This window comes from Netta rufina (assembly GCF_964035555.1).
Source record: "Netta rufina genome assembly, chromosome: 8".
Taxonomy (NCBI): Eukaryota; Metazoa; Chordata; class Aves; order Anseriformes; family Anatidae; genus Netta; species Netta rufina.
In genome coordinates, this window is record NC_140131.1 from 31,779,510 (window position 1) to 31,805,993 (window position 26,484).

The 26,484-nt window shown below is 39.7% G+C and overlaps 1 protein-coding gene across 11 annotated transcripts in view; it reads left to right on the forward strand.

The window, feature by feature from the left end:
- Nucleotides 1-10,432: 10,432 nt before the first annotated feature.
- ZNF644 (zinc finger protein 644) overlaps nt 10,433-26,484 on the forward strand; it is a gene marked incomplete at its 5' end in the record, with an annotated part of 52,402 nt that continues 36,350 nt past the window's right edge. For 7 of the 11 annotated variants that reach the window (XR_014618697.1, XM_084291591.1, XM_084291587.1 and 4 more), the window contains one exon: nt 10,557-10,697. Coding sequence is in view for 1 of the 11 variants with exons in the window: in XM_084291589.1 (XP_084147715.1) it covers nt 10,433-10,485 (53 nt within the window). Of the gene's footprint in view, nt 10,486-10,556; nt 10,698-10,956; nt 11,047-26,484 lie in introns of those variants that run through there. The other 4 variants (XM_084291589.1, XM_084291593.1, XM_084291592.1 and 1 more) reach the window with 4 other exon arrangements.

Sequence of the window (26,484 nt, forward strand, 5' to 3'; positions counted from 1 at the left end):
TGTGAGGGAGCAGCACCTGAGGCATTCTTAGTGCTTTTGCTAACTGTGGGGGTTATTTTACACAGCATGATATGTCGATGCTGACTAGCTTTGTGTTGGTGCAGGGGCTTTACTTCTCTCCCTGCCTTTGTAGGGCCTCCTACGCTCTTGCCCAGCATTCCCCAGCCTCAGGAATGGCAGCTCTTCACAATGGGTTGCTGCAGTGAGACCAGAAGGATGGTGATCTGTGAGGGGTTTTTTTATATATATAAAGGTAGGGAATGTGTAGGTTGTGGGTTTTATGTGGTGGAAATCTGCTAATATCATGTGAGTACTCAAGTGGCCTTACATGGAATTCTGTTAGCATTGTGGGGCAGATGTGCCTCACTTGCTGTGCCATGCAGATGTGACAAAGAGCTAGAGCCCTCTCATGGTATGTAGGGGCAGCCCCCGTGTTGCTGCCTTGACTCCCATCTCCTCTGCATTCAAGGACTCTTTAACTGGCTGTTCTGCCCAAGCTGTACTTACAGTGACCCTTTTCAGCAGGAGGAACATAAAAGTTCCTGAGCTTTCAACAAGAAAAAAAAAATATATATATATATATTTTCTTTCTTTCAATGAAAGAAAATTCCAATTTTCCTAGGTGCCTGGGCTTAGAAATGGTGGCTCCGTGCGTTGGAGGTTCACCGCCATTTCCAGCCCTTCCCTCTTGCTAGCATCTGGGATCAGCCTCCTGAACTTCTGTGGAGAACCACTGTCATCTGTTGGTGGGCCCTAAGCAACAAAAGCACTGTCCTCTCAGATGGTGTTCACAGCCCGCTGGAGAGCTGCTTGATCAGTGCAAACTTTGTTAGGCATTACTAGTTTTCCTCAGCCTACCAGATGAAACTTCTAAAAGGACAGGCAGTCAGCATTCCCCAAAACCCTTGCTGGCCACAACTGCCCTTTGCGCTGTCCTGCTGCAGATTGGGAGTGCTGTGTGCTGTAGGCTACTGCTTGCCTTCCTCAGGCTTGAGAGTTGAATTCAGTTAGCTCCTGCCAGCCAGTATCTAAGACTAAAATGAGCTCTCAGTATGATCTCAATCTCTTTATAAGGGATAAGATAAACTGTAATGTGAATGATGAAAGTGATCATATACAATTCATGCTTAGTGAGTACCCATTGTCTTAAAATAATCCTAATAAACACTGTTTTCCCCAGCATGTGCCACTGTGAAAAGCTGTGCTTCCTAATGTACTATCAGAAATGTGATGACACCAACCTCTTTTAGAATGTGTAATTGGTAGAATGTGACAAAGACATGGTTATCGCTTACTCATAAATGGGATACTTTTAAAATACTCTCACTCTTACACTGATTGGCTTAAAGGACCTGCTGGTTAAGATGTCTACATGAAATTTTAAATTGCTGTTACCTCATTGGCTCTTGTAATGATTCAAAATTAGATTCCCTTGAGTAGAGCAAGTAAAAACAATTCTGTTTTAAAGCAGAATATGAACATTGCCACTCAAAGCTGAAGGTATATTTGAATGATCATTCACATATAAATTCTTACGGAGGAATTTTAACATACTTTCAGAGATTTTAATTTTAATATGATTTCAGAGATTCCTGACAACATTCAGACATAGCTTCTTTTGCTGCAATTCCCCAAATGGAACTACTCTACTGACTATTCTGCTGTTACAGGTAGCACATTTTCACTCTATGAATTGTCTGCATGCTCTAGCTAAAAATACACTTCCAAAGCCTTACCTGAGCTCATTTCCGCACACTGAGCTTTGAACACATCATTGGAATCCAAAGCCAAGTAATGTGAAACTGGGACAAATTTTAAAAGTGAGCATGACTGTTCCTCTAAGTTTCTTCATTCTTTTGTTTGAGAAACCTCTACTCAGGTTGCATTCCAAGATACCAAAATAATTATTTTACAGTTATTTTAAATATGTAGATTTCTATTACTAGGAAATTAATATTGGAATTTTCTTTCTTTGAGCCTTTCTGAAAGTTCATTAAAGTCTTTGCAGCTATTTCACTGAGCTTATAATTAGAAGTTTTATGTTCCTATGAGCTTCATACTAAAAGCAGCAATATTATACTATAAGATCTGCCTGCAAATCCCATACCTAAGATAATATTTCTCGAAAGGGATAATAGCAAGTGAACTGCTGAACAAATAATTCATCTGAGAGTACATGCAGGATATGATCTGGAAATACTGGATGAACAAGAGAGAAGCAAAAGTTTTAATATAGCTTTGATCATTGCACTGAAGATACTTTCTGGCAGATGAGGGGTAAAGGATGTAGCCGAGCTGAGAAACAAGGAGATGTTTCTCCTTTCTTTGTATAGCGAGGGACTGGCAGGGAGATTGGAAAGAAAAAAAGTTCCTGAGTAACAAATCTCTCATAGTAATAACCCTAGGTTTTAACTTGCTCTTTTCTTTTTTGACATTAATTTTATTCTACAAGAGGAGACTTTATATTCCAGTGGTCAAAATGAGATATGAGATATACAAACCTACCATGCTATATACTGATACTGTGCAACCACAAAATCTGATAAATAATTTTTCAAAATTGGATGTTAACTCTAAGCCTGTCAGAAACTATCACAGTTTCATATATTTTTCCCTCCTTTTCAAGATTCAATTGCAAAGATGTCTGTTTTCATGCCCTGAAGATATACACGTACCTATACAGTACACTATACTCTAAAAAAGCTTTTGTAGTTTTTTTAAGCTTTATCTCTGATGTTAGAAAACTCAGCTATATTCATAATTCATTGTCTTGATCAAAACCAAACTCCTTACAATTAAGAAACAAACAGAAGGTATGGCATATCAAACACACTTTCTGCTGCTGTGATCTTATCTAAAGACAAAATAAGCTCATTGGTACTTTTACATTAAGAGTAATAAAGTGCTTTTTTGTTTCTTTACTTCTCCTTTAAGTAATGTTATTATGTCTTCCCATGCATAAACCTCTGGAGCTCTACAAACGGATGATAACAAAGATTGACGTGAATGTTTGTGTCAAGCATAAGGACAAGAGGGTGTATGTCCATCTGACTTAATGCAAGAATTCACAATTACTATGCAGGAGCTGCAGGGCAGAACAATAGAAAGCTGTGGGGAAAAGAAGGCGGTTTGAAATCCTGCCTAGTATGTAGTGACACCCTGGCAATGCCAACCACAACTGAGAGATCCTGTTCTTTTTCATTTTTCAACATAGAGCACTTCCTTCTAAAGGCTACATTTTCTGTTAAAAATGTCTTCACTTGGACCATTGTCCTTACTTCTGTATGGCCAGGTGACCTTGAAGTACAGAAATGGTGGGGGTTGGCTGCAAAAACTTTTATCCCCTTGTAGGGGTGTTGAAATAGTGGTCAGCTGAGGGAAGCGGCTTTCCCTGTGTGGTGCAACCTGGGTCCTTCACTGGAATATGTAGAAGTCACAAATACAAATTTGGAGATGAAGCATGGCTAAAAGGGTCATCGTTACTAACTCCCCACATTAAAATTGCTCAGGACTCCAGTATGTGTCCTAGTCATAGGTGTGCCCCTAATGCCAGTCCCAGAGGTGGGGCGTGACACAACTGGAAGACCAGAACATGTCACCCTACAGGCCCAGTGCAATTTCATTCTCATAGGCAATTCTTTGTTAGCATAGGGTGGTCATGTTGAAGATCAGGTTGGTAGTGATAGGAGCTGGACTCTAATGCCCCTTCCTCTGCAGGGGTATGTTAAGGTTACTGGTGTGACAATTGAGAGAGAGAACTTGAAATTACTCTGTCTTCTCTGTGAGCTATTTCAGGAGTATAATGTGAACTGAATCATCAGACTGGGTTAAGCAAAACTATGATTATTTATACCTATTATATCTCGGTCCTTTCCATCATCTGCTGAAGGCCAGTTTGCTGCTGCAGCTTTCTTCCTCTCTCACTAAATTATAATTCAGTCAGCAGACTCAGGAAGAAATCTGTTAGTTTTGTTGCTCATAGCATATTTTCTTATATTAATACTTCCTGCATGATGCAAATGGCAACCCTCCAAGGCAATACATTGTTGTTTTCAAGAAGGTGAGTGCTATAATATATGGTGGTATTTTCCTGCTCTAATCTACCTTCTTGTGATCTTTGAATTGTATGAGACTTGAGCTCAGTAACTCAGACATGAGAAAAGAGGTGTCAGCTCCTCCTGAAGGGAACAAAGATGTAGGATTAACTATCTCCTTTTTAATGTGTGATGGATTAGAATAACGCAAGATAAAAGTAAATAAGCATAAAAACCATGGTTAATTTGGTCTATTGATAATTAATCTAGGATTTTCTAATTAATAATGTTTATTACAGTGGTACCTGAGGAGCAGGGAAGAATGGAGCCTTGTGTGCCAGGCAGACAGTGTTGTCCCAGCAGCTGCTCCTCTCTGATCAGTGAGAGATGACAATAACACTTCTTACTGGCAAGACTCAAAAGAGGAGGCAACTGTGGGAGGCTGGATACATAGCTGGTGTCCTTGTGACAGAAGCTGTTCTGTAATTGCTGGAATAGTCTTAGCCAACAGGAGCAGGTCTGAGCAACAGATACTGTATTTTCCAGCTACTGCCCATGGACAGAAACCTAGAAAAATGAAAACAAAGTGGCAGTTGTCTGTATTAATTTAACTTGAAAATATTTTCCTAGGTGAGAGATTTAAAACAGTATGATGGTTCTAAAGGCAATTCATAGTGGCAAGTAAAACTACTTCCCCAGAAAGCGTTTCCAAATATCCTTCTGTTGCAGAGTATTGTACTTCAGGACTAACCTTATCTTGGAATTACTGTTCGGAGAGTCAAAGGCTGTAGTGACATATAACTTCACCTATACATTCTTACTGCCCTCTTACTGTTTTACAGGTAATTTTAAAAGTTTAATTGATACTGACAAAAAAAAAAAAATATTAAAATATCTTGATTAATAGCAGAGAATAAATTTATATTCTGAATAAAATAGATTTGTTTCCGTCTGAAAAAGACTAGACAGTCCTCTTTGACAACTGTATTTCAAAAGAGCCTGTGTAACAAGCAAGCCAACGGAACATGAATCAACAGCTCAAACAAAAAACAAAAGTTGTCATTTTTCCCCTTTCAATTTTTACAGTGTTGAGGTAAACCAAACTGCTGTAATTAATTCTGCTTTTAGTTCTTCAAAATTTCAGTAGAAATATGCTAATTACTCTGTAAAAATGACCAGTATATTGAGTTCCTAAATTTGTTGATATTGGTGAAATGGTATCGTTGTAAGAAAGGCCAAGAAATTGGAAACATCTCTGTAGGATGAAAAGAAAAACTCTGTGGTGAGGTGAGCAGTAACACACAGATCTTTCACATGATGTTTCTGGGGGCTTGTTTTTGTGATTCTAAGGGTCTACAAATGATGACAAGAAAAACCTTATAAGTAGAGGTAGCATGCTTTTTTAAAACATCCATCTTAGCTATAAAAAAAAAAAAAAAAGGCATTAGGTCTCAAGTACTCCAAAACTCTTCTACTTTTTCACTTCACAGTAGTGAATTTAATAAAAGATGCTACTTTTTCCTATAAACCCAATTTTTGTCTGAAATTCTGACATCAAGGGTCATTCCCATTTTGGAATGTTACAGAAGACAACATTTCCTACTAAAGGTGACAGTATGAAGATGAGATAGAAGTAGAAATGGAGAGGGGAAATGGGATTAACGCAATGTATCCATTACATAAGTGCATTGTTATTTGCAAATCATACAGGCTTAAATTGTTCTATGTCTCAAAACTATGTAATCTAATATTTTCTCTGATTTTGTTTTTGTTCTTATGTACAGGATAACGACAGTATTTTGATATTGAAAGAAATGTTTCAACTGAAAATGAAATTTTCAGAGTGATGCATATAGTGGCTACATTTCCGTGGTGAATCTTTTTACTTTTTTGCATAGAGTTAATGAAGTGCTTGGGGTCCCAGGGAATAAAAGGTGCTATATAAATGTAAGAAATTATCATTAAAAAGTTTTTCCCTCCAGGCATTTGGGATTTTGCTGTGTGTGTTGCAAGGAGGCATTTGCGATCTTTCATTCAAAATGCTTCAGTTTAGACCTGCTCCAACTCTCCCTCTGTAGTATCATCTACAAAAATGTTTATATGAAAAAACAGTTTCCAAATTGGTTTCAATTAATCATATTTTGCTGCTAACATGAAAGAGCCTGCTTTGGTATAAGCTTTATAAAACCATTTTGAAGACCAAGCAGAACTAGGTAGCAACCTTTTCTCAAGAGGTTTTCAGTTGCTGTTTTAAACGTTATTAGGCCTTGTCTGCATCAGTGGAGGAATAATACAGGTTCACAGACAGAATTCATGGAAATAAAAAGCCAACTGTGCAGTATGGTTCTTAAATTTCAAGTTATATTTTACGGTCCTTTATTTGTTGTGCACATTCTTTCACTGATCTTGGAGGGCCTCAATGGAGCCTTTTTCTGTCACCCAAAATTAGACTGATTTTTTTTGTTATATATTTCTCAACTTGTTTTAACCTAGCATGCAATGTTTAAGATAATCTACCACTTTTCACATATTAAAGTGTACGCGTCAAAGCTGGCATAATCAGAAATCAAAACAAGGGTTGTGACATGACTGGACATAGTCTTAATCATTTTAGCACACTGCCATTTTGATGAAATGTTGCAGTTATGGCCTCCATGAATTCACACTGAATCTGTATCCACAATGTGTGAATCACATGTATTTTTATAGAGTTCAGTCCTGTTTATAGAACTGGGAATTTTAGGTCAAGTAATAAGTTGAGGTACTAAATAAAATGCTAAGTATCTTTAAGCCCTTAATAAAATTGGGAGATTTGGCAGCAGTAGAATTAAAGTTCAGCTTTCCTTACGCTATCCATTTTACTTGTTATAGTACAACACTGCATCTTCTTCTGTATGTTACTACTTTCATAGAATTTGGTATTTTCTTTCAATTATTTGTCACAGAATTGAAGGAGGAATTACTACTGCTTAAAAATATAAGTGAGTGTGATTACATTAAAATAATTGGTATTAAAATATATATGTATATATTTTTAGCATGAAATGGAGAGGTAGTATTAATATTTGCTTTTCCATGTTTTTGTTTGCATTTTTGTTAGCCTGGAGAACATATTACCAAGACTCTTAGAAGAAATCTGTTGATTGTGTGAGATGATAATGTTTCTTTTGTTTAAGAGCAGAGGAAAACCATACATACAAGCTCCAAAATATCAGAACTTGATTTCATAAATGTATCTTTTCAGAAAACAAGCTTAATTCTCAGAAGAGTAACATTAGCACTCATTAGGGGACTAAGTGCTTCAGGGTACTGTTAATGAAATTCATAGCCTTTTGCCTGTGGGCTATCAGTTTGAATTCAGTCGAACTCAGTGGAGATTAAAAATTGTCCTATTTAATGGCCTTTGAATCATTACTAATGAGATGAGTTTGGTAGGTCCCAGTCCCATAATATAAACTGTTCATGCTGCCTTCTAACTGGCAAGCTCTGGAGAAACCCCGAAGTTTAACGGATTCTGGGGAAAGAACCATCTGTTACTATGGGGAGGGGGGAAGAGAGAGAGAAAGCAAGGGCAAAAGTCTTAATTCACACTAGTTACATGAGTACTAAAAAACACATTATTTGTAAATGTGGGATTTGTAGCATTATATAAAGTTTGTAAATTAGCAAAATATCTGAGCATGTGACATATGTTGCCACACAGAATTCAATATGACAAAGACTCCCAAAGGGGATATCTACACCTGCGCATAAGATCACACCAACACATTAAATTTTAAATGTCTCTGGGATTTCTATTAAAAAAAAAAAAAAAAGAAAAAAAAAAAAAAAAAGATCAGAACAGATACCTGGATAGTAATTGCTGTTATGGAAAATGATACTGAAAAAAAATTTGACTGCCTGCCTGGTGTGTCTTCATTACTTCACAGCAGAGTCCAATGCTTCTGATCTTTTAACTCAGCCTTAAAAAATGGGAATGAAGTTTCCAGAACCCTCCAGAGAATATACAGCAGTTTTATTTATTCATACCATAGTAAAACTTTTCCTAATGTCTAACCTAAATTTCTTTCAGTACAGTTTGAAACTGCTACTTTTTGTCTTCTCCTGGGTGGATTTAGTGAACAATGTATTTTTCTTCCTATGGTCCTCTCTCCTCTAGACTAGGAAATCTTAATCATTCCTATTTTCAGTTAGTGTCACATCTTTTGAAATTCCTGTTTTGTTGTTGTTGTTTTTGTTTGTTTATTTCATTGACTCTCTTCTATTGGTCTATTTTAAAAGACACATTTTTCTTGAAAGGCAAAGCACTAATACTGAACACAGTATTCCAGGCAAGGCTTTACCAGTGTTAAATATGAGGATAAATTCTTCGTACATCCTAGATATAACAGTTCTGTTTACACATCTCCCTGTACTGTGGCTTTTTTCACAACAGCGTGACATTGTTGACACACATTCAGTTTGTGATCTACTGTGATCCCCAGTCCCTGTTCTAAAGACCTGGTATTTATTTATCTATTCCTAGTCTTGTAATTGTGCAGTTATCTTCCTACTTAAATGTAGAAACTGGCATGTGCATTTATTAAATTGCATCCTATTTCTGCAATCAGTTTATCAAGAACATTTTGAGTTCTATTTTTGCCCTGCTATTCGGTTCTCCTCCAGCTGCCCCAGTTTGGTATTGCCAACAAATCCAATCAATGTAAACTGTGCCCCATCATTCATGTAATTAGAGACTTGGTACCAGACCCAGGACATATCCAGGCCTAAGGAACCATATTTGCTATATTCTGCTATTTTTCAAAGTAAAGCATTGCTTTTTGAGCAGTTTTGCACCACTGCAGTCATTTCAGAGTTTGGCTTGATATTTTATTGGCAAATCCACGTTGGCTGTAACTTACCACTTCATTAGCTACCATATACTTAAAGATGTGTGATTATTTGCTTCAGTAAATGTGAGAAACACTCCGTAGCCAATAACTTAGGCTCAGGCGAGGATCCCAGTGAAGTAGTAATTTATTTGCGATTGCAATGGCGGGTGCCCTGCAAGCAGGAGAGCGCATCTGCTAGTTCCAAAACACAGTTTATATACTTTTTGATGACAGGACCCTCCCCTGTTTCCCCACTGAGTGGGTAATCCAGGTTCACAATCTATCTGATGCTTCACAAACAATGCATGGCCTTCAGTAGCTGGCCTGTCAAATTTCAGTTTCCTTTTGCCATTTTTACTGTTTGAAGTGGTAATGTTTCTTCACTTATCTGTCTTGACTTAATACTGTGATTTTCACCTAATTGTCCTAAGGAGTCTGGTTGTCTGCATTTTACAAGGTCACCTGCTTAAGCTTTCTTATCACTGTAAGCATATCTCAGTACCACATTCCTTCCTTCTAAACAATGTTACTCTGCAAAACCAACATTTCTATTCCTACAGTACTTTCCTGGGAATGGAGGCTGGAATGATTGGCAGTTCCTGGCTCTACCTATGCTCCCCTTTGAATTATATGTGCTATGTGTTTCCTTTTCCTCTTCTCAAGTCTTCATGAGCTCTCAGCAACAGCCGCTCACGCCTCTGAAGTTGCCTTATCAACTCCTCACTCTAGTGTGAAATCTTTTGGGCCTAGCAAATCTGCAGGAAAAGTCTAATTTACAAATTTATCGAAGCAGTCTCTAATTCACCAATTTACTTGTCTCGCTTGAAGCCCTGCCCTTTTGAGTCGGGGTTTGCCAGCAGAACCATCAATCTGAAGGAAAATTGGCACCAAGTGCTGCTTTCTTAGGGTCCTGTCCTACTTGTTCCCTCGGGAAGGACAGACTGCCCCGTGGCTCTCCTCTCCCCTCGCGTTGCTGCTTCGTTCGGGTTTCATGCTCCCGCCTCACGCTGCCCTGTCACATCTTTTGCCAGACGCTGCTTGTTGCAGGACTCTGCCTCCTTTGTGCGGCTCCCTCAGCGTTTGACCTACTTTTCTGCTTTCTGTGGGAAAGGCACCGCGAGGCAGCACACGCTCCGACCTCCCGAGCCTGGTAAGCCTGACGCAGGTAAGGGGCGGCTGCGCCGGGGCGCGCTGTACTCCCCTTTCGGGGAGGGCTCTTTGAGTGCCTGCGGGGGCAGCCCCCAACTGCTCGCACGGCGCTGCCGGCACCAGCCCCGCGGGGCCAACGCGCGCGGCCCCAGCGGCGTCGAGGGAGCGGCGCTAACGGGGCGGGAAGGGCCGCGCGTTCCCTGCCGCCCCCCGCCCGGCCGCGGGAGGGGGTTGGGCAGCGGCGGCGCGGGAACACCGCACGCATGCGCGCTGCGCCCCCCCACCCTCCGGACGCGTGTGCGGCTCGGTGGGTGCGCGCGCGCGCGCGTGTGTGTGTGTGCGCGGGGGGGGAGGTCGGGAAGCTTGCGCGATGACGTCATGACGGCGCGCGCAGGACGTAACCCCGGCGTGACGCACAGCCCGGCGAGCCCGTGAGTTCCCGCTAGGCTTCTTTCCTACGCCCCCTCCCCCGCCCCTCCCGCCCTCCCCCTCCTCTCGCCCCCCCCCGGCCAGCGTGGGGGGGGGGGGCGCGGGCGGAGCGGGGCCGCGCGGCGGTTGGCGGGCGGCTCTCCTCCACCCTGCCGCAGCGGGAACATGGCGGCCGCCTCCGACGTGCTGCGCCGCCGCTGCCGCCTGCGCCGCGGTGAGTGAGGGGTCGGGGCAGCGGCGCGGGGAGAGGCGGGCGGGGAGGGGGCGGCCGCTGTGCTCCCCGCCGGCCCCGCGGCCTCCGTGGGCGCCGAGCCGCCCCCCCCGCCCCGAGCCGGCCGGCCGGCGGGCGGCCTCCCCGGTGCCCCGGACACAAAGGGCTGCGCCGGGAGGGCCCCGCTCGGTCACATGAAGCGGCGCAGCCAGTGAGCGCGGAGCTGGGGGGAGGCGGCGCGGCCGCCGCCATTGCCAGGCGCGGAGGAGCGGGGCAGCTCCGGGCCGCCTCGGCGGGGCGCGGGGATGGGCGCCGGGGCCCGGCCGCACGCAGCGGGGTCCGCGGGGACCAGGTAACCGCAGCCGGGCCGACCGCCCGCAGCACGGCCAGGGTAGGAGGCCGCCGGCGGCTTGGCGGGGCCCGGGGTCACCCTGGGGGGCTCCGCCCGGCTTGAGACCGAGTGGCACGGCCGGGGCGCTCCGGGTCGCCTGGGTTCCGCTTTCCTCGGCCGGTCCCTTCCCTCCGGCCTCGGAGCCGCCCGGCACCGCTGCGAAGGGCTGGGGGCTGCAGGCCCGCCGCCTGCCCCGGGTGCGGGCCCTGGGGCATGGCGGCGGCGTTCGGGTCGTGCGGCTGTGCTGCCGTCTGCCTCGGGGGCCGACGGGCCTCGCAAAGTTTGTGTGCGGTGATCGGCGTCGGCTTGAGCCGTCTACGATCTACCAAGTTTTCTTCCTTCCTTTATGTGCAGCCTTTACTCTGTTGGAAGTGGGTAACGCGGGCTGTAAATTGACAAGTCACGGAGGCAGTGGAATGTAAGCATGGTATATCAAAATAGGCTTCTGTTCGTGCTGTACAACTCTGGCCCTTTAAGCAAGATCTCATTTGCAGTGATATTCTGACCCCCCCCTCCTTTCTAGCACATAGTTTAATTATGAAGATTGTGTCATGGAACTTCTCTTTGAGATGCATATGGGGAATGAATGTACACCAGATTTTAGAGGAAGAAGCTGTTTCGTGTTGTGTAGATTAATGAATTAACACATGCGACAAACACTCCAAGAGGCCAATAAGCATCTCCGGAATTCCACCACAGAATCTTACCTGTTACTGACAAGTTTGCGCAATACATTTTCTTTATAAAAGCTGTTAAATATTTTTTCATTCAAATTATAAAACAAGTCTTTAATGGAAGAATTTTCACATGTAAGAGGTACTTGGGAGTTTTGACAACTGGATGTGATTCTCCTATATAAAATTCTTTGCTACCTGACTTGTGTAAGGCAGATGACTTGAGGGCAGAATAAATGAACTGATTAGACAAAGTGAAACAGGTCCTGAGAAGCTTTTAGTGGGTCACTTAGATGCAGAGAAAATTCTGTGATTTCCTTTTGGGAGAGGAGCTTAAGTAGAGCACATAGAGGAGCAGTGTAGTGTGACAATCCTATTACATTGATTTATAATCTAAGCTGATGTTGCAAACCTGTCTAACGTAACTGCGGAGGGATGTGGTGCAGAGTTATACATGAATTATAACCAGAGGAGGGAACCCTCAAAGTACTGTCTTCCAACATCTAGCACTTGTTCAAGCAGAGGTTTGTTGTTTTGTTTTAATACAAAAAAAAAAAAGCTCTGCAGGGAAAAGGAGTTGGGGGGGAGGAGTTGATTTCACAGTTACTGTCACCAACTTTTCTTGTTTATAGAGAGAACTCTTTTTTTTCTTTGATCTGTGTGGTATATTGTCATATTCAAAATGATCCTTTTTTTTTATTTATTTATTTATTGACAAATTTAACAAATTCAGGACAAAGGTGTATTACTTCAACATATATATATATATTTTTTTTTTTTTCCTGAAATCCAGCATCTATTCTATAATGAGTAGCACTTGAAGGTATATGCCCAGGAAAATGTGTATGAAAGTTTACCAGTGAATGCTAAAAGAAGTTACTACAGTCTTGAAATCTCAATGGGTGACATGGCTAGTAAGAAGAAAAGGCACTGATGACTTGAAGCATCCTTGTAAGGTTAATTATTAGAGCAACAACTGATTGAAATAGGAGTATCAGCAATTGAATAAACAGGATGTTAAACAATAGTGGCAATGCCTTCCACTTTAAAATAACAGTGAAGGCTGAATATGGACACTTGGTTGTCAGTGGAATTTCTGTTGGAATCAATAGTTTGTGCCTATCCTTGCACACATTAGCAGAACCTACAAATGCACAAACGTTTTCATTCAAGCCTTTTGAAGGCACTTCTGGAGAAAACAACTGAAAAGGAAATAAAATTCTTAGTAATAATAAAGCGCATGCATGCTCACACACACCTATTAACTTGGAACGCTTTCAGTTGTTCTTTTTTTTACCAACTTGCAAAAGATCTCAGAACTTAAAATTGAAAAAAAGCAGAGTAGCCATGCCACTTCTTTTGCGGTTTCCCCTGAGGTTGGTTTGAATGAAAGTCCTTTGAGCAGTTGCTGACAGGCCTTGTTGATTTGGCTAGTTGGGATCATCACCTTCTTTTTACATTTTTATAGCTTAAAACAACGTTTTGTGTTCAACAAAGTTGAAGTGATGCAGCTGTTACAGGACTACCTGTTAAGGTGTGTTCGTTTTGTGTTTTTTTTTTTTTTTTTTTTTTTTATTGTATCATTTCAATGCCAAATGCACTACTCTGATGATATAGTTATTTTAAGCCAAATTGAACTGGTTCCCTCTGTGCTCTACATTTTGATATTCTGTACTATGTATTAAGAGACTGGGGAAAAGATCATTTAATAAAATTAGGTTATATCTGAACAAGATTGCACTCAATTTAATTGACTTTTAGACTGGTTTAAATTGGCAGAGCCTCCAAAGCATGATTCCTTCACCTGAAATTAGTGTTCACACAACTTCATTGTGTGAAGAAATTAGTGGTAAAATAAACCCAAACAAGTCTTTCTTCTCTCAGAATACACTTATCCTTGAGTGCACTAAATATAAGCAGGTTTTTGATAGTGAAGTGTTTTTCCTTGTTGCTTTGTTGAATGTAGATGTAAACTTGGTATAGCTACTGGGAAAAGATTTAAAGTTACCCAAGGAAATTGTGTATGTTGGTCATTCTGGTTCATATGCATAAAGATAACACCGGTCTATATGGGTTAAGGGAATCCCCACAGTTTGTACCATCCTGAAAAAGACATCATTTTTATGCTTAATTAAAAAAATAGCTTTTTATGCCTGTATACAGCGTGTTGTCTAAACCTAAACTTCTGTCAGCTAGTAGCAGAGAATTCACACAAGCAGTGATGGTATAAGAGTCACGGCCATATTGTTCACCAAGCTGCAGAAAGGGCTTCTTTTTGATGTGTGAGGATGTGAAATAGTTGCAGTGATTTCCCTCATTACTGAAATGACCAAAATGAAGCCAAATGCAATAATAGTGTTAGAGAACATGCAATTTGATGATCAAATCACAGCTGTCTGTCAAGAAAGACCATGTAATGAGTTTGCATGGACTTACATGTGTTTTTTTTGTTGTAGCCTGGTAGTCACAGGATCAGTCATGTTACCTAGTGTGCAATGTAATGAGTATTTAATCTTGGTATAAAGTCTACTCTTAATGATATTGTATTTACTCATAAATGGTGTTGGTTCATTGAAAGAGAGCAAGCTTTCTTTAATTTAAAAGTAAGCAAATAACCCAAATAATAGTATCTCCTTGTTGTGCTGCGTTCCTGCCACTGTTAACTGTACACAGCAGCTGTTAGGTTGATGAACTATTGCAGCAATGCCCTTATGCTGCCAATGAAGTTAAGGGGGGGGGGAGAGAGAGTGGCTTAACAGTGAGTATGCATTTTTCGGGTGCATTTTGTTATGCTAAATATTAACTGGTCATTTCTTGGCCAGTTTGGTAACACAGAAAGCTCTCCCTCCAATTGATGCACTTGTGGTAATGTTGGTAGGAAAACTGCTGTTCTTACTGTGACTCAGCCCAGCTATTGGAAAAGGTAAATCTCTAGTTGGCATGTATTGATTGGTACTGAGTGCTTCATCTCACATGTAACTAGTTGAAGGATGGTGGCTTATTTAGAAATTTAGTATTTCTTGAAACTTAATCCAAAGGATGCAGTCTGTGCTCAAATCAGAACAAAGGTCAGGTTGCTGGGTTTGGGAATATAGTAGGCCTGTTGTTAGTGTGCAGTAACTTCAGTAGGCTTGACATTGCAAGTTAGGGACGTACCATACTTACAAAAACTTTGGATTTAAGGGCCTACTGTTTTTTGAGTGAAAAATAATAAATAAAAAAAAAGTTACGGTCTGGTATTTGCCATCAGATTTTTTTTTTATAAAGGGTTGTTATTTTATGAGTATTTGAAGGTTGTTTTTGTTTTGTTTGTTGGTTTTTGCCTGCCTTTAATGTTTCAGTCTTCACAAAGCAGCTGTAAGGGAGAAGGATGCATCCTGGGAAACAGGTGCTATATTGATTTGTCCTCTTGTAGCTGAAGACTGGAACTGCGATCATTGCAACTCTCAGGTTCCCTGGGCTGGCTGCTAGCTCTGCCCTGGGAGAGTGCTTCCCACAAGTAAGTGGTAGAACACAAACAAAGCAAGATGCATGTTACAGGTCTTGTATAGATTATCTTTATTTACAACCTTTTACTTCTACATGTCCTTTTTTTGCTTGAGTGAATAGTGCAGAGGTCCTTAGGATGTGATCAGATCATTGTAACGTTGAAGAGTAGTAACTGAATCTGTCCAACCTGATCCTTCACTGAGTAACATCTGGCACACTGGTAGCATGAATTGTGCTTTATCCCACCTACCTTCCTAGGTCGGCTTCCTGACTGGGACAGCGCTGGGCTTTCTCATTGAGGTTTCCCTTCAGCAAAGGCCTGCAGAGGAGGTTGGGGGGCTGCTTTTGGAAAACTCTTACTGATGGCTGCTTATAAAGCATAGCACTTGTGAAGCTGCTGTGCTCCTGCTGGTAAGAAGTTGTGGCCAGGTGTCTGGTTCTTGTCTGCTGCAGTCCCTGGGGTGCTGGGTGCTAGTTGGTGTGCTTGGTTTTGTCTGGTTTTGGTTTTGCTCTTCTTCCTAGAGCATTCTGGTTTGTAGGATGCCTTTTTTTTTCTTTTTCAACTTTTTTTTTTTCCTTCATGAGCAGCAGGCCTCTGAGTATATCTGCTGTTTGTTTCTGATTCTACTCAGCTTTTCTAGGAGCATTACCGATTTGAAGTAATTCTTGGCTTTCTCTTTTTGCAAAAGCACTTAATGTTTATAATACTTATTGCTGGTGTCTTTCTTCATCTTCATATGTAGGCATAAACCCACAGCTTTGTGGCTGTAGAGTTTCAGAGACCGCATCTGTTGTTAAACTAACATTAAAAATTTATATTTTTTCAATCAAAAGGGGGTAGGAATTTTATAAAATGTAGACCCTTAAATTAGGTTCCCAACCACCAAAAAAGTGATTGTAGGTTACTGAAGAGTTTATTGTATTTATGATTATTTTGTTTGCCAACAAACTGTTTTTCTGCATGATCTTAGGGAACCTGAGACTAGATTCTGTGCTCCGAAAGCATTTTATTTTGTTGCTATAAGCTGACTTGATATTAGAAACTATATTTTCAAGGGAGGAAAGCCTTTGCTTGAGAAGTTCTGATACAAATAACCTTGTTTCTTCACACAGAAGTGCTGGGCTTTGTTGTTTTAATGCTATAGTTATGAGTGTATCTTCTGTGAGAAAATCGGGGTTGTTTGTGCTATCGCAGTGAGTGGGAAGTGACAGTTTCGCAGCTGCCTTCGCTCAGTTCTCGCCCACAGTGAAGTGGGTACTCCGTCCTTTTCTGCTTAGTTCCTGGCTCCTTTATTATTGTTGTTATTACTGGATCTATATGTGGAATTTGAAAATGCCAATAGGCATCAGTGACATCACTTAATCTATTCTGTTCTTGAGCAACATTTTAAAAACCGAGAAACTGTTGCATCTAGTGAAAGCAACTGCAGTGCATAAAAATAATGATGATGGTTACAACTCTGAAGTAACTAGAAAAACAGTTTTTCATCTTCTGTGAAGTTGAAAACAAAGTAGAAATTAGTGCCCCCTACTCAGGTACTTAATAACTAAGAAAAAAATTATGTTGTGGCAATTTTCTTCTGGGGAAAAGGTGGGAGGGTAAGTTGGGGGGGCATGTGATACTAGTGAATTAACCTCAATTAGCTGTGAAGGAAAAACTTGGAAGCTTTGGAGCAATTGTAGAATGGGAGGCAGGAGAGTTTGCTTCTCATATGCAAGCTGAAATGCTGGTGAAACTGAGGTGGAAAGGTTGCTTGTGTAGTACATGAAACGAAGACTGTAGAGACAGCATGTTGCATATTCTTCCTATATCTTTGCATTGGAGAAACCTCAGAAGGTTTGTTTTGTCTGACTTGTTAACTTTGGGATAGCGTTTGTCATTTTCCGTGTCCTTATAAAGCCTTGACTGTATTGGGTAGCAGTGACACGTGTTATGATGGGAAGGTGTTGATGAGTGGCTTTAGCAAAGATTCTCACAGATGTTTTCTTTTGGTAGTTTTTTAAGATAAAGTGCATCACAAGTATTCAGTGCCATGTTCCTGTAAATTACGAGTCCCTGTTCCCAAACTCCCTAGGTGGCAAGACTTACTGGTTAAGTTCATGGTGATTCTCACTGCTATACCTGTGGCAGAAAGTGCTGGAGGATTAGAAAAGTCCATCTCCTTTCCTGGTGTGGATAAGGACTGGAGAGGAACAGCTTGTACAGAAAAAAATTGTTTACCAGGCCTGCCACTCTACTTTGAAAGACTGCTATTTTATTATTTATTTTTTTTTTACCATTGTACCAGTCATGTGCGTTAACAGGGATTACTTCTGCACAAGGAAAAGAACCAAAAATAGAAGTGATGCTGGGGAGAAACCACTTGAGTTACTATATAGCTGAAGTGTCCTACCATTTCCAAAAATACCATACACATACAGCAATAATTATTTTTTAGAAATGTCTAAAATACAGAGAGCTCTCCGATTTTGATCCTGTAGAGAGGAAAAAAAATTATTGCAGCCTTCTTGAAAGAGGTCATCTTTCAACACAGATGTTTCTTTAAATGTTCGACAGGGTAGTAGGAATTGAGAGCTGTAGTTCCCCTTTTGTTTTCTGCATCTCTTCTCTTGATTGAGGATTCTGTAAGGTTTGTTTGACTTGAGATGGGTCAGTTTGGGAGTTTAGTTATTTAAAATCTTGTTAATTTAGCTTACGTTTTTGAGTCCACTGAAGTTGTAGCAGAGGTGAACAGAGAAGAAGATATACAAGAGGTAGTATAACAAGTCTTTATGTCAAAAATTATTTAGATGTTAATTATTTTGTAATCACTGCAGAAGTTGTGTGTGTTCCTTTGCCTATCTATGCAAATATTTTCACATAGAGATGAACTATTTTAATCTTATTTTATTACTTTTGAATGTAAGAGTGTTGTGTTGCAGAACAAGATATGAAGTTCTAAATTAAGGCTATGTCTAGGGTAATTTATTGTCATTTAGGAAAATTGAGAAGACATCCAGGTTCTGTGGTCTCTTCAGAAATCCAGTAGTATGCACTAAGGAATTAGAAGAATGAATTTATATGTCTGCATGCCAAGCACTGCAGTACCCCCTCTGATAACTTCTTTATACCATTTTGGAGTGTTAATAGGGAGTTGTTCTTTTGTCTGCCAAGACTTTTATAGAAAAGTGTTTTTGTTCAATTCCTTTTACATGATCGTTTTGGTGTTTAGGATGTTGGGCTCTTTTAAAAGAAATTCTATTTAATGCATTTCAAATTGACGTGGCCTTAGGTCCATCTAGTAAGCTGGTTCTGAAGAATGCTGGTGCCTACTTCTTGTCAAGGGATGAGAACATAACAAAGGAGGAGAAGTGATTCCTTGTGTTGTGGTTTCTATGATCTTAAAACAAATCCCGCTTCCAACTTCCAAATAACTATTAATGCTAGGGCCCAGGGTGATTTTATTCAAAATAATCTGCCTGTGACTTCACTTTCATTCCTCCAAACAGTTTTATCTTAACTTCATTAAAAAAAAAAAAAAGTCATCTTCTGGAAAGCCGTTTTCAGCAGGAAAAAGTGTATTTTTTCCAATATGCTTAAGGTTGTCCTTTTTCTTAATGTTTTCTATCACTATTGATTCATTTGCATTTCTTTTTGATTGTAAAGGAGATTTTGGCATTCAGAAGTGAAAATCAAAGAAGTATGATGTTAATCAACAGCTTATTTATGAGAATATATAAATATTGAAGTTCAACTATGAAGCTTAACCTTTTGTTACCAATACTTTTTAATTCAGAGTTCACCCTTTGTTCTTAATAGGGCAACTCAACTCATTTAAAAAAAATGGTAAAATGAAAAAAAAAAATCCTTCCCTTTCTTTAGTCTTGATTTCAGTACAAATCTGAGTATTTATGAAAGCTGTAACTCCAAAAAAAAAAAAAAAAAAGTAAAGGCAAATGTCATGTTGTTTTCCTCTAAACATTATGAATTCCCAGCAACTTTCTGCTAGGTTTAAATACAGTCAGGGAATAGCTTTAGTTAGGGTATTCTGAAGTGTAATACTGGGAAAGCTGGCCTGTTCTTTGTTGTTAACTTCTTTCAGCTTCTGTTTTACTTGTTCTTTAGATTTTCTTTAGTGAATCTAGCCATTTAGACATAATGTCTTCAGTGTTTTGAAATGGAGTGGTTGTGTGTGTGGCGTGTGCCAAATGTGCGGGTATTTATTTCATACTCTTGATTTTATACAAATGACTTAATGATTTTTGAATTATTTTTTAGCTGGTTCGGGTCCTGTTCTTCTGCAGTCTTCCTGTAACCCAGTGTCAAGTGTGTGAAGTAGGCTTAGGGAATATATTTCACGTCTGTTCTGTTTCTTGGGCTGCTTTATAAAGTTTGCTTGGAAAATCTGCTTTGGTCAGGAAAACTGAACTTACAGCGTTGTGGTATGTGTGTATTTGACAACCCAGTGTACTGTAAAGCCACAACTAGATCAGACGCCTAACTACAGCCAGTGGACAGGGTATGCACACATCAGGATAACCAGCGTGGCTTCCTTTTTGCTGTCGCCTCTTCTGAAAGTCTCACAGCTGCTTTGAGGGCGTACCAGGAGGATGTTTTCCTAAAGCCAGAACAAAGGTATTCGTTGCTGTAATCCATCATGTGATGGAGACATCAGCACTTTTATCATGAGTACGATATTTCATACAAGTGGCAATGTGTGTCACGTGGCCAAATGGAACAGCTAAGGAGGTGGAGATGAAGTCACTGAACACTTGCAGTGTAATGGGGTTTCTGTTTTGTGGTATGCCATGAATGTTGTGACCTTAAATAGATTTGTTAGAACCTGTAGGTCCTGCCTCAGCTTATTGACTGGTCTGCGTTACTGCTAGGTAGTGGAAACGCGGCCAGAAGATCTATTTCTGCAGGTGTGACAAGGCAGTAAAAAAGCAGTATACTCTGTGTATGCAAATGAAGGGAGATGTCTGCACATGAAACACTACATGCTTACAACTGAAATCTCAGATATTTTATTACTAAAAATATTTTATTTTACACATTGGAAAGATTGAGATTGTCCATTGGCTATTGTGTATTTGGAAGAATTATTTCAAATAATTCAAGCAATTTAAAATTATTTCAAATACTATTTGAAGATAGAAAACTTTTGCCCAGGTTCTGACTAAGCAAAAGGAAGTGAACAGTGAAACAAAGTCCACAAACATTTGAAGGGCATATGTTCAAAGAGAGAAGCATTTCCATATGATAGACAATGTCAGAAGCTTAAAGTGCTACCAAACCAAGAGTGAACATTGAGTAGCTCAGTGGGGAATGGGTTTTTACTTAACAAAAAAAAAAAAAAAAAAAAATTCAATGCCTACTATGCAATCCTAGAATGGTTTGGGTTGGAAGGCAACTTAAATATACCTTCTAGTCCACCCCATCACCATGGCTGGGGAGGGACACCTTCCATTAAATCAGGTTGCTCAAGGTCCCATCCAGCCTGGGTTTGAACACTTCTGGGGAGTCGCATCTTGACCCTATCACCCAAAGCAGCCTGCTGCCTTCATAAAGCAGGCTCCTGCAAAATGAAGAAGCAGCTTTACATTACTGGTACCTGTGTGCAACTCTTCAAAGAAGTCTTTCATACATCACAAGGAATAGAATGTATACAAACCCAATTAGAAACAAAAGTATTTTACAGCTTCTTTTCAAATCTGAAAAACAGTAGTTGAATTTAATTGTATAAAGCAAATTTTTGTATGTGTATTTTATATGGACAAAACTATTGTAGGAAGAATGCTGGTACTGGCATAGATAGATATCTTAAGTGATTATGTAGTTTTCTTCTTCCTGGGACATTCATTATAGTGACAGCTTAGCCCTCTGATGAGCAGACTGGGAATTAACTGTGGTGTTTAAAGATGCTAATACTCCAGTGTCTGTTCTGTCCTCTGCTGGAGGTTACCATCGTAGGGATATCAGAATAAAATATCTCAGCCATACTAACTTACTGACTGGTCAACATAAGCCTATCTACATTTCAGGTTTATGCCCTTGTATGCAGGATATTTGTTATTAGTTTATAAGCACAGTTTTACAAATGTTTATGGAAATCTAAGTGCATGAAATCTTCAGAATTTTTTTTCTTAGACTTTGCAGGTTCACGTACGTGGAGTATACGCTTCCTCTAAGGCTGTGAACATGAGATTCCCTTTCCTGTTGTGTATGAGAAGTGTCAGAAATGCTGCCTCACCAGACATTGATGGGCGTTACAGCTCATGATCCTAAGATAGCCATGCATTGAAGTACAACTAGCTCGTGAGGAAATGCATCTGGATGTAGGATCCTGTTTAGTTGAGGTACTTGCAGGTTGATTTCCTGCAGGCAACTTTCAGAAATTCTAGTTTAATATTTTCTGTTATCTTTCCTTTCATTGCTGCAATGAATGGAGTGTATTTCACTTTCTTATTATTACCCTCACACAACTTCTTGCTTTCAAACTGTAATGGAAAAATTATATATATATTTTTTTTTCAGAGGGCCGGAACACCTCTCTTATTAAAAGAGGCTGAGGGAGCTGGGGTTGTTCAGCCTGGAGAAGAGAAGGCTCCAGTGAGACCTTATAGCCGCTTTCCAGTACCTACAGGGGACCTAAAGGAAAGCTGGGGAGGGACATGAGTGATAGGGATAGGACAAGAAGTAATGGCTTTAGGTTAAAAGAGAATAGTTCTAGATTAGATATTTGGAAGAAATTCTTCACTCAGATGGTGGTGAGGCACTGGTACAGGCTGCCCAGAGAGGCTGTGGATGCCCTATCCCTGGAGGTGTTCAAGGCCAGGCTGGATGGGGCTCTGAGCAGCCTGGTCTGGCGGGAGGTATCCCTGCCCATGGCATGGGGTTGGAATTAGGTGGAGTTAAGGTCCTTCCCAACCTAAACAGTTCTATGTTTCTGTGAAAATAGTGTAATTTATCACCAATTTTGAGCTGTAGGATTTTAGGCTCTGCCCTTTCTAAAAATGGCATTGCAGTCTTAAGAAAGCAAGGAAAGTGCTTAAGGTGCTGTCATTTTTAAGACTGCAAAAGTGTAGAGGAGGAGTTGGAAATGAATGTGCATGCTATTTTTGTTTCAGATGAGTTTTCTAACAGAAAATCCAGGGAGATGTGAATCTACTAAGAAATTGCTTTTGGCTACAGCACCTGCTTTGATTTTGTAATCTCTGATCTGAGGGTTTTTCTGTGACTGCTCTTAGTGTAATGACCAAGGATACACTCTGCTACTTGAGTAATCGTGTACTGGACTGTGTTCTCATAGCCTGAAGGTTGAAGTAATTAATTACATTGCTCTTCTTCTTTACCATTGTGCTGTAAACCGCTTAGTCTCTGAAATTCACTTGTTCTAAAAGTGCATTGCCATACTGTTATGATTTCATTAGTGTAAGCTGAAATCATGTAGAGTACAGCGTTAGAGAATGCTGTTAGGTAAGTACACTTGACTAAAGAATATAGTCTAGAGGGAGGTATCCTAAAGTATGTAGCCAGAGAGAAAACTTAAGCAATTTACCGCTGTGGGATTTAAACAGAGATTGTAGCAAGAACTGTTGGTGATGGAAGTGTGTTAAAGCTGAAGAGAAAATGGCTTCCCAAAATCAGTGTTGCTACAGTAACAACATGGCTTGACTATTAATATGCTGCTTTCATCTACTGTTAGATACGTTGCATAAGATACTTCTTTTAGGTTAAAGAGTCCTTACTGGAAACAGAGATTTAAATCCACTTAAATATTAATGGATATCATCAAGCTTCTTGTTTTAGAATATTAATCAATTTACTGGAAATACTAATTTCTAGTAAATAATTATAAAAATTGTTTTCTACAAAAATAAATTACTTAATGGTTTTAAATTTTAGTAATAGCTTTGTCTTTATAAAAGCAACTTGCAGAGGAAAAAAGAAGTACTGTAAGTGATCTCTTTCGGTAATCATTTTAAAAGAAAACTAATGCTATTTTGCAAATTATTTGGTATGTGTCAATGTAATTCTGTTTTCCAGAAATTAAGCCCTTAATGTGTTTTTTTTTTTTTTTTTAGCAAATCTTTTTTTTTAAACAGTTTTGTATTTTGATCTAAACTTTAAAAAGAGAGAAAACCTACATCCTGTTTGAAAATTTAAAAATAAGAAAGGGGTGTATGTAAGAGTGATATGCATGCAGCTATCTGGATTATACTTCCTTGCATGGGGATGTAAATGTATGTATTCTGGAATGAACTTTTTGCCTTTTTTCATTAATTGTGAAGAACACGGTGACGCTGAAGAATTTCAGAAGGGGTATAATGAAGAGGTCAGTCAGGAAGGGGATGTGTGAAGACTAAATGATGAATTTTTGTGTGTGGCAGGATTCCACAGGTGGCAGGCTTGGGGGTGGGTATAGGCTGAGAATAAACTGTCTATTCTTCATCAAAGTCCCATATGTGTGGTATGTCTTGTCTACCTATAGCAGTTCCACTTTTCTGCAGTGCTTTAAATTTCTTGAGAAGTTCTGTCAGATGTCCTGACTGAAAAAGCACCCAAGTCATTCAGTAGAGATGGAGCTGGTAACAGTTCTGTATTAAGGGGACTTCTGAAAGATTACTCAGTGGTCATTGGTAAGAAGTTGAGAGGGCCCTTAGTATCTGGTTGCCTAAGGCTTGGAATGCGAGTATCTGTACTTAAAGCATGGTATTTCTTAAGTACTGTATATGCTTTATTTACTTTGAATGTACATGCTTATTATTTTTATCTTAGAATCTATTTCACATCTTCACAATCTTGTACAAAACAATCTTCTGACTCATTTCAGCAGAATCCTCCTGCCTTATTTACTGCATCTCAAACTTGTGCCAAATACATAAATTACATCTTTTATGACTGTAGGAAAATGCATAATATGTTTTTTTTTTTTTTTAAATCATTTGGACAATGGAATGTTGTTGCTTCATGATATATGAAAGGGGATGTACACAACTGTGAAAACTTTTTGACTCTTACACTCAGCTTTGCTTCCTTTTTTGTTTTATCAAAATTCAGTGGGCTTTGTAGAAGAGAGGATGACACTACAAACATGCAACAACAGTACAGTTGGCTACTCTGAAAATGAACTTTGAAGTGGAACAAGATATTTTATTAAAATGAGCAAGTGGAAGGTGCTGCCTCAGGTGTTGAAAGACTATCTTCAGGAAAAAGTACTGTAGTGAAAAAGCTTTCTGTTTTGAATTTCTGAAAACTTACTTCAGCTGAGAAACTTAAGTACGCAAACGTAGACTAGAAATTCTGAAGGAACCATGACCAGCTTCTGTGAAGTACACAAGATCTCTTGTAACTCTATCTATTTTCTGGAGCACATTCATGCAGTGCTCATGGTCGGGAGGTATGTTGCTGTATTTTGGAGTGCTGTATATAAAGCATATGTGGTGATACAGTGAAGGAACACATTGTAATTCAGGCTGGAGGAGAGAGGAATTCCATAGCTAAAGGGCTGAGGCAGTTACTGCACAGGTAACTTACTGAAGAGATAAAGAGATTGAAGAGATAGTCTAATGAAAAGAGAAGTGTTCAGTGTCAAGGATGATGCCAAGGTTGTGTACTGTGTCAGTAGTTTGAAGTGAAATGGAGATGCATTGTCACCCTGCTTTAGACTTTTCTTGAGAGAATCCTATTTGAGAGAAGCGGTTATCGTTAAGGTATGTAACTGCAGGGAACCATGAGCTAGTTCATGTGGTCAAGATAAATAGGCTGCAGGATGACTGAAAACTTGCAGGTGTTTATCATGCAAGTGCAATATTGACCAGTACTTTAAACTGGTAAAGAAATGATGTAGAAAGAAGGTGAATTATTTCTCTATAGCTTATTGCTTATGTTCTGTTAACTCTCATTTTTAGTTATGGCATGAGGAATGCCATTTAATTTAGTTGAATATTGATGGACTGTAAACATTGAATATCAACAGTATTTAGAATATTACAGCTTATTTGGTGGGGAAACAGCATTGATAAGTACCCTTCATAGATGATATATTAATATTATTTCTTAAAGTCTAGAAGTTCTAAATGTTTTCAGAACTCTATCTTTAAACTGATACTTGAATTTAGTACTTTTATGATGCTTTCATTTGTATGTTGATTGTTATATATTTGCTTGCTGGATGATACATGCTCAAAGCAAACAGCTCTTCAATATTTCTGCTTTTTGTTCATATCCTCTTGTTTCTCTGTAGATGTCTTTCCATCTCGATTGTGTGCCTGTTGTGTATACAGCTACATGCTTACTTCTATATCTGTTTAGAGATGGAGATGAAAAGCAACCTTTTTAACTAACGGCTGTTCTATTAGTCCAAACCCCAGCCTACCTAGAATGTTTTTCCCTCCAAGGGCTTTTCCATTTTTTTCATCTAAGTAATAGACATTTTTGAAATAATAATTACATTTGTCATTTGACTTGATTGATAAGTTGATTTAAAAAAAAAAACAAACTTGTGTTTTATCAAGTTATTCTCTCTGACTACTTTTTTTTTTTTTCTCCACTGTGATAATCCTATTGGTGTTGCGTTCATCTACTTGTAATCATCTTGTTTGGACTGAAACAGCTTCAGATGATCGGATGTGTTCATCTCCTATGCTGTCGTACTTTTCCTTGAAGTGCTTCGCCGTCCCATATGGGGTGTTGTAAAAAAGCAAAACTTCCTGTGAATAGGAAAATGAAAGATTTCAGCAGTTCCATGTGAAAGCCTCACCACAGCTTTGGGAACTGTGCCTCTGCGTTTTACTGTGGTGAATAGATAACTGAAGAACTGTAGCTTCTTTGAACTATTTTTTCAGATATAACTCAAAATCTAGCAGGAGATTGAAAATGCAGGAGGCAGTCTTCTCAATCCCTTGTTTTCTTGCTTTCTTTTATTCAGTGAAGACTCTTTGAAGGCAGAAGCATCTCCAATAAAAGGACTTAAATTTTGTCTCCATGTAGGTTGTGAAGTGTTAAGTTTATGATTAATTATACGTCTGGATAATTATGACTGCAGTAGGGTACCTGCATGTAAATAACACTTTGCAATAACTATTGCAAGAACTGTGATTTTTTCCTTTGCAAATTTAACTTTTTGGTAAAATATGTGGCATTTATAATTCATTTGATTGGTGTAGTACAGGTTCAGATAACGCTTGCAAATTGTCAAAGGGAATTAGTTTTGTGGCTTTAGAGAAGAATCTCATGTTCAAATTCAAGGTG